The following is a 13,324-nucleotide window of genomic DNA, read 5'->3' as shown; positions in this document are numbered from 1 at the left end:
GCAGGACTCACACTTGAGAGGCAGTGTGGCTACTGGGGGAGCATCCCACAGCTGCAGCTTGTGGACAAGGGCAGGCAGGACGTGGTAGACCAGGAGGACCTGAAGTCCAGGTCCTGCCAGCCTCCACCTGTCCACCCTGTTCTGTTGCATTAGGATGGAGCTATTCTGGGTCCCATGGGCAGCCCCAGTGAGAGCATGAGCATGATGGGGTGCTGCCAGGAAAGAGGACTGAGAAGGAGCTATCCTCAAAGACATTAAACACACTTGTCTTTTGACCTCCCACTTCTCCTCAAGAGCCCCAGGGCACAGGCATTGTGCAGCAAGATGGGGGGATGGGGTGGGAGGTCGAGGAAGAGCTGGGCTTGCATTTGATGGCTGCCTTGGTACAGGGCTGTTGGTGCTCATGTAGGGGCTCTGGTGGCAGATGGAGGGACACTCACCTCCTCCACCGAAGCACACGCATGTCAGCAGCCCCTGCTGAAATGGGCAAAGCAGGGGCAGGCAGCAGCCTGCAGGCCAGCAGCAGGGGAGGCAGCAGGACAGCTGCCTGAGCACTGGATGGATGGGGTGAGATGCAAGGGTTATGGGTGGCTGTCCCCTGCCACTGAGGACCCAGAGGACAGCGTGGTGGCAGGCACATTCATCTGGGCTGTCTGGGCTGCTTCCTCCTCTCAGAGGGGACAGGGCCTCCCTCCTGCCCCCAAAAGCATGGCCTCTCAGAGAGACCCTCTCCCTGTACTGCTGCACCCCCTCTTCCCCACTGTGTGCTGGAAGAGGCAGGTGGGGACAGGGGGACACTAGGGGGCTCAGCCAGTGCAGGCAGCGGGAGGGACCATCAGACCCTCCTGCCACTGCCCATGCAATGGGGTCTCTCCCTCACATCACTCCTGTCATCCCCTGCCCCATCAGCAAGGTGGCCCCACCAGTGCAGGGAAGGCTCCCTCCTGCCCCACGGCATGTGGTCCGCTCTCAGCACAGTCAGTTCCCAGCCTGTGGCAGGGATGTTCACTGGTAGCGAGCCTGGCTCTCTATCACGGGGCCGCTCCTGTACTCGCCCTCCACGGTCTCCAGCTCTGTCTCGAAGCTCTGCAGCCCCCCATCCTCCCCATCCTCCGCTGGCTCCAGGTGGTTGCCCATGGTGCCATAGGACTGGTGTGCCGGAGAGGCTGCCGGTGTCAGGCTCAGCTCAGGCTCCTGCAGGACAGTGGCCACAAAGAGCTGCCCCAGGGGGCAGTGGGACATCAGGACCCAGGGGAGCAAGATGGCCACAGCAGGGCTGCGGAGGGGTACTCACATTGGAGTTAGGGGTGGAGGAAACGCTGCTCCGCTCCACATCATTGAAGGCGCCCTCAGACTGGTCAGACATCTGAGGAGAAGGAGGCCAAAGAAGAAATCATGGTTTGGAGGGCCCGGCTTTGGCCAGGGACAGCCAGATGCTATCTCAGATTCCCCATGGTAAGCAAGGAGGGGATGCACTGGGGTGAAGGAACAGAGTGGGCGGCTGGATGTGCTCACCTGGTAGCTAGAGGGTTTCCGTGGCTGCAGCTTCTTCAAGCAGAGGCCAAAGAAGGAGAAGATGATGCAGGAAAGGAGGACCACAAAGGTGAAGAGGGTGACGGGCCGGGTGGGACCTATAGCACAGAGACACTGGGGCAGCACATAAGCCTCCAAGAACCTGCTGTTCAGCTGAGCCCCAGCTGGTGCCTGCTTTGGGTTTTACAAGCTCTCAACTCCCTTCCCAAAATACAAGCTGACACTTCCTTCATCTGCCAGGTCTTCACACCACCTTCCCCCCTCCATGCCATGCCTAACTCAAGGGTGACACCAGTGGCTCATCACCCCCAAACACCAGACACGACCCTCAGCAGTGGCAGGGCACAGCCCCAAGCTCTCCCTACCAAGGCGCAGGACAGAGAAGAAGAGCAGCCAGAACATGCAGAGGATGGGGGCCACCACGACCTGGCTGATGGCGGCGACGTGGAGGCGCTGGTTCAGTTTGGTGGGGATGTACACGTAGTAAATGTTGTACCGGTCAACCATGTGCTTGAGCAGCATGTAGAGCAACCCTGGTGGGACAAGAGGAGCCATTTGGGTGGAGGGCAGTGGGGGCAGCCAGGCCAAAGGGAGAGCAGGGCAGGCCCTGGGAATGATGCCCAAGGGTGCTGTCCTGTACCATGCAGGAAGCCTGCACTCCCATGCTGCTGCTGGTGGCTGGGACAGGCTGTTCTTTGCATGGCTGGGACCATGGGCATGGGATCATACTCACCAAAGGGGACGATGATGGGGCAGGTGATGCTGTAGGTCATGACAACAGAGAAGATACAGCAGGTCCAGGCGTACTCTAGTCCAAACTGGAACTGGTATGCTTGGCTCTGGGGCACAACCAACAGCGTAATTGCCACCTCTATCACTGCAAAGCCTGTACTTGCCTCTGCAGCCTGGCCCACAGACTGCCTCACCCCCACTAGCTCCCAGGGGGCCAGAAGAAGTCCCCATAAGCATCCCCACAGAACCACGACAGCCTAAGTTTCCAGTGAGTGCATCTCTGCTGTGCTGGGGGTCACAAAGGCTCAAAGGGGACCAGAGCCACATACCCGCTTGACGTGGAGCCGCTCGGGCTCCGACTTGGCAAAGCAGAGGCGAGCAGTGTAGACGAGGAGGCCTGGGATGCGCAGCAGCTCCATGGCCGTGCCAATCAGGCTGGAGGTCACTACATAGTTGACGAAGAAGGCGCCATTGTCTGGGAGGAAAACGCACCTGCCCCAGGGACAGAGAGGTGACACGGTGAGAGAATGCTCAGGTAGGAACTGCAAGAGCTGCTGGCGGTGGACAACAGGTGCTCCCGCTTGCCTGGGAAGTTTGGGAGCTTCCTGCTACTCACTGGAACTTGATTTCAGCCTCATCCAGAAAGTGGGTGTCGAAGAGCCAGCGGAAAAACAGGTCCAGGCTGGAGGGGACAGAAGAGGAGCAGCTCAGACAGAGGGGGAGCTACAGAGTGATGTGAGAGACACCCAGCAGGCATGTGCTCTTTTTTCCTGTCCTGAGCGGGCAAAACTTTCTGCACCCTACACTGCCAGAGCAGCCCCTTCTGCCACACGAGACCACTGTGGAGTGTGTGCTCACCTCCTGGATGGCCAGGATTACTGTAGCTGGAGCTATGCAGATACCTGACCAGGTCCCTTTAGGGTCTGCTGAACCCAAGCAGCAGCTGATCAGTGCCACGAGCCCCCTTGGGTCAGCTGTGGCAGCCTGGTAAACTGCTCTGCTCCACTCCTCTGCAGGGAAGGTTTCCATCCATGACCACGTATGAGTGGCTCAGCACTGCTAAAGGAGTGTTTTCCTCCCTAGAGTTCACTGTGTTTTGGTGGCAATGGGATCTTAGCTCTTTGGGGCTGGATTGTCGGGGCGAGGGGCCTAGGTGTGATCCTGGCAGCTCAGGAGCAGGGAGAGCAGCCTGGCAGAGTGGTCCATACCTGCTCAGACCCAGCGAGGGCAGGATGATAACCATGAACACCAGGAAGAAGAAGCACTTGTGCATGGTGATCTGATTTTCACTTGACCTGCAGACAGGGAAGACAAGAAAAGAACGTTGCACTTGTTTGGGAAAGAGCAGCAGGTGGGGTGAGGGCCTGGGCTTGGTCTCGCTTTTCACCAAGGAGTTACTTCCTGCCTCACAAGCTGTGTGCATTCGGTCTGTGCCTCCATAGGGGCCTTGCAAAGCCTCTCCCAGGCTAGGCTTGTGTTACCATGAGGAATCTGCTGTAGCCTCTCATCTTCATCTTTGCCTCTCCTACCATTGCTGATGGTATAGACACCCAGCAAGAGGCAGACAGGTGTCTAGTATGAGTTTATGAGTTCCTGTTTTCCCCAGAAAAAGGAAGGGAGGTGGTGACAAAGCTCCTGCAAGGACTTATCAGATGAGGCACAAGGCTTGGGGCTGCTGGAGGGTCAAGACAAAGAGAGCACATTGTAGGAGCTGGGCAGTTTCCTCTACTTTAAGCATCTTGAACCCATAAGCATCTCTGCCTTGGAGGGCTGGAAGCATGCCTGGGATGGCCCTGCTGCTGCCAGTCCACCATCACACCAACCCTCTTACAATCTTCTTCAGATCCATCTTAAAACCACCTGACTTTGTCAGGAGCCTGAGAGTGTTGAGGACTTTGGGAAGGAAATGCCTCCTTTGTGCATGGACTTGGGGCTCTTTCAATGGAGAGAAACACCATGGGGCTCTGCTCCACTGTGGGGGTCTACTGCTCACTGCCTGCCTCCCTGCAGGCTGGGCTCCCCTTCCACTGCAGTTCCTCCCATCTGTGGCAGCCCTGGGGGACTGTGGGGGCCAGCCCCATTACCTTGTCCAGTGAGACTCGAAGAATGCTGAGTAGTAGACAAGGAAGGGCAGGAAGACGGAGAAGGCCCAGAGCAGCAGCGTGGGGAAAAACTGGGTGATGATGGGGTTCTGCAGGAAGAGAGAAGCCAAACACCCCCTCAGCGACCCACCACAGCACAGCCATGTGGGAGCATCCCCTCCCTGAGCAGGGGCATTTGTTGCAGGAAATGAGAACTTGAGGCCAGCCAAAGGCACCACAGCCATGTTCTGAGCCCCGGTGCCACCCAAAAGCTCACAGATCAATGAGCAAGAAGGGGTTGTGCTGCTGGCAGCTCCTGACATCTCCTGAGCTCTTTCCAAACCTTTCTTCTTGAATGGACAGCAACCTGCCTGCCTCCATGGAGGCATCAGCACCAAATCAGGTGCTGCCCCAGGGCTCTGCCACCGGAAACCCAAGGAGAAGGGGATGGATAGCAAGCACAGACACGACCTCATCAATGACCTTGTTTCTCATCAATGCCCATCCTAGTGATGGCTCATCTTAGGACAGTGTAGAGCTAGTGCCCCCCACCTGTCACAGATAAGCCTGGAAAGTACAACCTTTCAGGAAAATTGGCATGGGTTAGGGACTACCTTGAGGCTCTCCACAGGGTGTGTGACATTGAACATGTCCATAGTGTTGACAATGATGGCTGGTGTTGTGAGGAAGAAAAGAAGGATGAACAGGCAGATATTAAGCAGAATGAATCGCACCCACCACGATGTGCCACGGACTGATAAATTCTCCCTGTAAGAGGAAAACACAACTTGAACATGATGAGGAGGAAAAGCCCTGTGTCCTGGGCCTCCCAGCACAGCTTCATGAAGCTCTGCCTCCTGCTATCTGCATCCAACCATCCTTGTCAGCAGACATTGTTCTGAGCTCGCCCTCTTCCCCTCCCCATGCTGCTTTGCTGTCACATGCAGAGCCCCCTGGACCAGAGAATAGCCACAGCGCAGGTCCATACCACCAGGAATCAGGCCAGAGAAATTAGAGTCTGGCAATCCCCCCTAATCTCAGCTGGCTGGGCCCTGCCACCTTTGGGATGATCACTGCAATCATCCCTGTTGACTTCTGCTATGGCAATAGGAGGGATTTTCAGCCCCCATGACCCTGGGAAAGTGTCCTACAGATACAGACACAGGTTCCCTACAGCTATATGGGCTTCCTATAACTATGGGTATAGGCTCCTTATAGCTATGGACATGGGCTCCTTATAGGTATGGACATGGGCTTCCCCATATCTGCTTGGTCCCCCTTCCTCCCTCCCTTCCGCCGTGGGGGTTCACCAGATGATATCACTGGGTGAAGGGGCATAGCGAACACCCCAGTGGTGTGACTTGACCACGGTGGTGACAGAGGACTGCTGGGGGTGCTTGCGGCAGTGGATGTGGTTGTAGTCCTTCAAAATCCTGCAGGAAGAGGGACCCAGGGGTCAGGTCTCACTTCTTGTGAGACCCTTCCCACAGCCTTAACAAGGCAGCCAACTCCACAGATGGCAGAGGCATGGAAGAGACCAACCCACTGCCTGGCTTTGGTGGGAAAAGCTGGCAAGGTGCCCCAGTTCCCCGGCAGTGGTGGCCAACAGGCTGAGGGACATTCCCGTGGCTGTTGCATGAGGGGCACTCACACAGCTGTCATCCGCTCGTCCTGGAAGGTGACGAAGGCCATATCAAGCCGCTTGAGTGTGATGCGGTTGCGCTCCGCATTGAACTCATCTGTGAGCTTCTCCTCCAGCTCGCCGTAATACTGCTCAGCATCCACCTGTGGGAGCAGCCAGGGCTGTGCTGGGCAGGAGCAGGGGCAGGGACAAGCTGCCATGCTCTGCCTGCCCATGGTACAGGTGTGCTGCCCGCAGCCCTGCCCGCAGCCTCCTACCTCATCAAAGCCACAGAAGCGGCAGCAGAAGATGCGGGCGCAGGGGTGAGTTTTGATCATGATCTTCCCCTCTTTCTGTGCCTTGGTAGTGAAATAAAGCCGCCCCTTCATTGCTTTGCGCCTGCCAGGGAGCCGATAGCAAAGTTAATGTGGGGAGCACCAGACAAACAGACATAAACCCAGGCTGGATGCCTTGATGCGGGGGGCAGGAGCAGTACACCCTCCCACAGAGGCAACATGGATGCGCACGCACTCACCTCTCCGCATCCAGCTTCATCAGCTTGCGCACGTCAAAGCAGAACTGGACATTGGTGACGGTGCAGCTGGGATAAGCCTCGCTGCAAGCACAGGGGCATGGTGGCACCAGAAGCCAGGGGACAGGGACAGTCCCTGCCACCTGCCTGCCACCCACCCAGCAAGGCTGTGGCACATGGCTACTCACTGGAAATGCTTGATGATAAGTGAAGGGTCTGTGATCTCCTTGGGGATGTGGGTAACCATCAGTGTCCGGGCAACCTTGGGGAAGAGAAGAGGCAAAGGGGTCTGCAGGATGGATCTGTAGGACGGGCAGGGATCTGCAGGATATAATGCTGCCACCCTGTCCACTCAGCAGCAAGCTGGGGCACCAGCTGCCACCCCAGAGGCACGTCAGCACAGATCTCCTCAATGCCTAGTCCCAAACCCTGAGGGCACAGCCAGACAATGCCATACCCCATGCGGATGTATACAGCAGAGCTTCAGTCTCAAGAGACAAGACAGCAAGAGAGAGAGAGATTTGCCTCGAGGCTGTCACTTTATCCAGAAGCTGGTGAAAATCAGCCACACCTTTTCCTGCCAGCCCAGTTTCATGCTGTTCCTAAAAACCTCTGTACCTACTGCGACCAGCATTTGTGCAAAGCAAGAAGTTGGCCATTAGCAGCACTGAGCAAGGCAAGGTTGGAGGCGGAGTGGTTTCTCACCTTCTCATTCTCTCTGTATTCCAGGTGGACAGAGTGGTGAGCCATACAAAGGATGGTGAAGATAAAATATATTAGGGCAAAGATGCTGTGCAGCCACAGGAGACGGTCTCTGGAAGAGAGGAAGTGGGGATCAATGAGCACTGTGATGAGCATGTGGCATGGGGACCAGCCTGGCACGCAGCATCTCACCCATGACCACCCCTTCCACCCAGCAGGACCTCCCTGTGCCAGCTCTCAGACACCCCAGGAACTAGAGGGCAGCACCCAGGCTGGTGACTGAGATACTACAGAAATGAGGCCACACAACATCCCCAAGAGCACTTCTGCCAGCAGCAGGGTGCAACGAGCAGTGCCACTGGCTTGGCTGCCCTGACTGTGCTCATGTCGTACAGAGAGACAGGAGAGCCAGTGTGAGCGGTGTGCTGCTCACATGGACCTGTCCCTGTCCCCAGCACAGGGCTGTGGTGAGTTCTGTGCCTAGGTGCTCCCAGCAGTGCCCACCACAGCAGCAGCACACACAGCCCCCCTGCCTGTGGGAGCACCTACTGAGTTGGGATGTTGGCGATGGTTGTCCGGCCGAAGTGGGTAGGATTGTGTCCTGCAGAGGAAGAGGAGAAGCAGAAGGTTAAGGGAACCCAGTGCAGTGTGCATGTCCATATTGCAATTATTGGCTGTGGTCTTTGGACCCTTCTTTTCCATCTCCCAGGGCCCCAAGTCCCCACTGCCCTGAATTTCCCAGCCTTTTATGCTCCTCTGTCACCCAGCTGACGGTGAGCTCCTGCTCAAATGTGGGCTTCTGACAGAGGGTTTTTTTGCCTTGTTTCCAAGAGGCACAATGCTTGCCCAAAGGCTTGGAAGCTTGCATGGCACTCCTGAGTCATCCTGTGACTAGGGAAGCACCTACCCAGGAGGTCCCCTGAGAAGTTGACAGGCAGGATGACAGCCACGGAGAGCACACAAACCAGCATCAGCAGGACCAGGAGGTGCCGCTGGAAGGACAGGTAGGTGGTGGCATCGATCCCACACTTGCTCTGAATCTCCTCATCCCTGGAGAGAGGCAGGTGGGGGTCAGTGCTGGTGGTTCCTCCCCACCACCTCCTGTCATGGGAACACTGGCTCGCTCCAGTCTCCCACAACCCACACCAACTCATGGCATCCTGATAGTGGCACAAAGGGTTTGAGCACAGAGGGAATGAGGGACACAAGCAGCGCTCCAACTGCACCTCATTACAGCGATGGGGCAAGACCATAATGCCAGGCACACACACTTACTTCATCTGGTAGATAGAAAGGAGCCAGGAACAGAATCCCTAGAAGGAAAAGAGTCAGGATGAGACAAGAGCAACTACCCCCACCTCCCTAGTGAGGGACTGGGTCACAACATATGCTGGGGAAACATGCAGAGATGGTGCAGTGCCTACGGCCAGGGGCTTGAGCAAATGGAGGCAGTGCCCAAGGCAGCTCAGCAATGCTCAGCCCAATGGCAAAGGCAGCTGCCTCAGGAGAAGCAAGAAAAACACACTCCAAAGAGCTGATGGGAAGCTGAGCACAACCTCCCTTCCAGCCCTGAGAGACCACGCGACCTTCCTGAAAGTAGTGACAAGAGAATTTCTGTGAGTGGGAACAAGGAGTCTGCTGGGGTATAAAGGGACAGGGAAGTCTCTCTACAAACATCAACCATCCTGATGGATGTCAGGTGCATATTTTTGTCTGCAGAAGGATTTGCAGAAGAAGCTGAAGTCAAGCATTAACTCACTGTTTCAGGGGTGACTTTCTGGACTTCAGCTTCCCCTGAATATTAAGGACCATCACTGCAACAGGCTCCTACTTCCAGAGCTCCCTCCTTTTCCCCTTCCATGACAGTCCCTAACATTCAATGCACTAGCAAGTGCTGTGTGGTACTGCTGTAGAGTGCTACATGACAACCTAGGTTCTTGTGCACTAACTAGCTTATTCCCTGCCATTGTGTACACACATGGGTTGTCAGACTTTCCCCTGGTGAGGGAGCATTACGTTAGAAAACACCTAGGCAGACCTGACATCCACAAGTCTGTGGGCCCTGACAGGATGCATGCATGACTACTGAGAGAGCTGGTGGACACCGCACCAAGGCAGCTCATGGTCATCTTTGAAAGGTCATGGTGATCAGGAAAGGTGCCTGAGGACTGGAAGAAAGCACCACGCACTGTAACAGATTGCCCAGAGAGGTTGTGGAGTCTCCTTCACTGGAGATACTCAAGATACAATCCTGTGCCATGTGCTCTAGGATGACTCTGCTTGAACAAGGAGGTTGGACCAGATGACCCATGTTGGTTCCTTTCAACTCCACCCATTCTGTGATTTTGTGATTCTAGTCTTTTTATGCTCTCTACAAATTTCTCCTCAAAGCTGCTCTTCTCTCCTCTTAGTATATTTTACACCTAACCTGGCAGAGTTGAGATTTTCCTCATTTGTGAACAGTTTGACTTTTTAAAGGATGTCTTCTTACTTCTAATAATCTACCTTAACCTGCTCTTTAGTGTGCTAGCTTTCCCTGTAGTCTTTCTCACTTATTTTTTGATGAGCAATATACATTTGCCTCGAGCATCTGGTACAGAGCCTTTAAACAGGCCTCCTGCCACCTGCAAGGATTTTGCTTCTTTCGCTTCTTTCTTACCTAGATTCTTTAATTAGTCATGAAATTTTTTCATAGTCCTACCAGTGACTGACTTTTGAGCTTTTTTTGCCAAAAAAGAAAGAGGCAGCAACATGTGTCAGTCTGTGTTTGTTTCCAGGAAAGCCTGGTGTGCTAGAGAGAAACAGAAGATTACTTTAAAGCCCCACCATGCTGGCAGAGGAGGAAATGTGGTGTGGGGGGACTTTATCCTGAGGGGTGGGAAAGATTCTTGCAGACATGCAGCTGGACTCTGGCCATGCATCACACTGGATCCACACAGCTGCAAGGAGAGCCATCCAGCTGTGAGATGCTTGCCAACAGGAGCATCGCCTCCAAACTGCCATTCAAAATAGATGCCTCAAATAATCCAGGACAAAAAACCCTCCAGCTTCCAGGAATTCCCCACTGCTGAAGAGTGTTGAACAGGAGATTTAATTTCTCACCCTTAACTTCTGACCAGGGTTTCTGATGAAGAACAGGACAGGCTGGCTGGGACAAGCCCAGCCGAGGTTCCCACTGCCACAGCCACTGGCACTCACCACATCCTTGTTGTCGGCATCCAGAGGGCTGCTCTCTGATGGGGACTTCTCCTTCTCGCTCTGCTCTCCATAGAAAAGCGATGTCAGGCTTTGCAGAGAGGGGAGGAGCGGAGGGGTGAGGCAGAAGAGAAGCAGCAGACACGAGAGAATAAGCACCCTTGGAAAAATCCCTCCTAGGACAGCAGCCCAAGAAATGCCTCCCCCCCTCCCTGCATTCTATACTGGGGCTGGTACAGTGATTAGTTCTGGGCTTGGGACAAAGGGGTTGCATCTTGCTGCCTCCACACCAACAAGTCTCCCCAACTTCTTTGCGGCCCTGACCCATGATGGGCTCATGGAGATGGAGCCGTAGCTCCATTACAAGGGATTGTTGATCCAGATATTTTCTATTCCACTGTTTTCAGATGTCTCAAATGGTTTTACAGTAAAAGGAATCTAATCAGAGCTTGCATTTTAAATCTTGATTGCCCTTTGATCTCACTGGTGAAGGGAAAACATAATGTATTCATCACCAGACTCAGCTCCAGACTGAGAGGCCAAGAGGAGCTGGAGGGGAGAAGGCAGAAGAAGGATTTTAACAGATCTTACTCTTGTGGGCTGCCCAGCCTTGCACAGACCCCTCCTGTGTGCACCAACCTGTGCAAAAAAAGATGCTTTGCTGCTGCCCAGGTGAGCTGTGCTCTGGCAGGCAAGCTGTTGTAGGTAGTACAGCCCACCTGGAAATATGGTCTGGACTCTACTTTTACCAGAACACTGCTTATTTTTGTGGAATTCTGCACCTAGCCCAAACGATGGGCCAGGCAAGTTGCTGTGGTGACATGAGGAACAGTGTTATTGCTGTGTGTCTCCCTCTGCCCCCTCCACCAAGCAGTCCCATTCATCCCAAGAGAGTGGCAGGAGAAGCAGCAGCACAGTCCCCACTGAAAATAGCTCTTTGTCCTTCGCAGAACAGTGTCCTCAATGGCACCAAGAACACTGTCACCAAATGCTGGAGGGAATGAAAGCTAGCCTGGGCTTTCCCTCTCCCTGTAGCAGATGGTGGCTGTGTCTCCATGGGAAATGGGGGCGCCAGGCCATTCCCAGTGGGGAGGAGAGACAGGAACACCTGCTGAACTCTGTATGTCATGGCGCAGTGCTGGCCTTCCTTTCAGCCCTCTTGAAGAGAATGGAGCCATCACCTGCAGCAGCTTTACATCCTCCTCACCTGTCATTGTCCATCAGCAGTGCCAGGCGCCCGTAGTCCCAAGCCGCTTTCCGAAGACATGAGAAGACCAGAAGGAGAAGCTGGAAGAAGAAGAAAGATAAGTGTTTTGCTGCAAGGTCTTACCCCATGGGATCTCCTTTGTGCTTTCTCACTCGTGAGCCCAAGCTCGTGCAAAACTCTTACCCCAAACTGTTCCTGCTCCATGATCTCACCACTGCTGCCCAGGTGTCCTTTGCTGCCCACCATGAGGTGGGCACAGCCCTTGGACCCCTGCACTCACCCCTGTTCCCCCGTCAGCCAGGTGCACCAGTGCACTCATCCCTGTTCCCCAGTTTGCCAGGTGCACCGTTGCACAGGCTGCACTTGTGCGTGGCTGCAGAGCCCGTAGGTATGGCTCCCTCCTGGCCCACTCACCAGCCAGAGGATGAAGTTGATGGCGAGCACGGTGGGCACACCACCAAAGGGCAGCCCCTCCAGGACCGTGCTGCGGGAGCGGGCGCTGAAGCACTGCTCCTCCGTGCTGTTCACCGGGGCGTCCAGGAAGATGAGCACATCCAGCGAGGTGAGGCCAGCACCATCAGGCGCTGGCTCCATCGAGTACTTGCTTTCCATCGACGCCGTTGTGAGGTCTCACCCTGCAACACAGGGGCAGGAGAGTGGATGGAGAAGCCTTTGTTTGAAAAGGGGCCATGGCTCTTCCAGGTCCCTTCCATCAAGGTCTGAAGAGCTCACGAAGGGTAGGGAGGGGAGAGGACTGGCTGGTGACCTCAGAGCTTCCCCAGTCCCAGTCTCTCTCAGGGAGAGGTTGTTTGACACAAGGCAGAGGGTGTTGCTGAAGAAATCTCACAGCTGCTTCCTGCCCTTTCTCCACCCCATTAAACCCCATGCTATTTGGTTGTCTCTGTTATACCTGAGACAGGTCTCTCACCACCTCTGCCCCTCAGTCCTGGAAGCTGGGTTGAATCATGGCCACCCTAGTGTTGTCAGCAGGCAGGAATGAGAAGCTGAAGCATTTGTTTGAATTTCTGAAAAAAACAGCAATGATGATATTGACAGCTGGGCTGCTGGGGCTGCACTTGCTTCTCTCCCTACAGCTAGGTATCCACTGCCTATGGAATACCCCTAAGCCTGCTGTCCTCCTCCAGCATCATGATCTGTGTGACTCAGGAGTTAGAGGACTTCCCTTTCATCTTTCCACCTAAGCAGAATTATTCCTCCCAAGATATCTTGATCTCTTCAGAAGAGTTAGCTTCTCAAAACCCTAAGTGTCAGGCTTCCCACCACCCTCCCCAGGAGCTGATACCATAGGTTACAGTCCTCACTGGCAGGAGATTAATTAATGGCCAACACCGTGGCTTGTTTCCAAAACCTTTCCTACCACCATGCTTTAGGTAGGAGAGGATCCTCCCCAAACCTGCAGTGCCTGGAACCCCTGTGAACGAGCACCCTACAGCAGGCAGCGTGGCAGTCTGTTACCCATGGGGATGCCACAGGCCAGTACTAAATGGCTGCTGCACTCACCAGTCAAAGATGAGCAGAGGGAACCAACACAGCAAATGCTAACAAACATGGGGTGGGGACAAGCGGGCCAGAGTCTCTTGTCCTCATGTGCCTGTCCTGCCTCTGTGCTTTGGAGTCACCCTCAACACCTTTAGCCAGCTGCTTTTCATGCCCAAAGAGCTGCATGGCCTTCAGAGAAGAACAGCTGTCTTCTGAAAGAA

General features: G+C 54.8%; 1 protein-coding gene across 1 annotated transcript; it reads right to left on the bottom strand.

Moving 5' to 3' along the window:
• Positions 1-967: 967 nt before the first annotated feature.
• On the bottom strand, positions 968-12,215 carry TMEM63C (transmembrane protein 63C). The gene is made up of 22 exons (XM_041471981.1): positions 12,018-12,215; positions 11,604-11,683; positions 10,400-10,487; positions 8,477-8,514; positions 8,109-8,251; positions 7,751-7,802; positions 7,205-7,313; positions 6,688-6,761; positions 6,503-6,583; positions 6,246-6,366; positions 5,998-6,131; positions 5,657-5,779; positions 4,961-5,114; positions 4,350-4,456; positions 3,474-3,560; positions 2,882-2,947; positions 2,595-2,757; positions 2,267-2,372; positions 1,899-2,066; positions 1,516-1,631; positions 1,295-1,366; positions 968-1,218 (listed from the first exon to the last, which is right to left on the bottom strand). Exons 1-22 carry the CDS (start codon positions 12,213-12,215, stop codon positions 1,006-1,008), a joined length of 2,493 nt encoding a protein of 830 aa, XP_041327915.1. The 3' UTR covers positions 968-1,005.
• Between the last annotated feature and the right edge of the window lie 1,109 nt (positions 12,216-13,324).

This window comes from Pyrgilauda ruficollis, unplaced genomic scaffold (genome assembly GCF_017590135.1).
Source record: "Pyrgilauda ruficollis isolate IOZ18807 unplaced genomic scaffold, ASM1759013v1 scaffold28, whole genome shotgun sequence".
Taxonomy (NCBI): Eukaryota; Metazoa; Chordata; class Aves; order Passeriformes; family Passeridae; genus Pyrgilauda; species Pyrgilauda ruficollis.
Note: the sequence above shows the minus strand (reverse complement) of the source record. Positions and strands in the feature narration are given on the sequence as shown.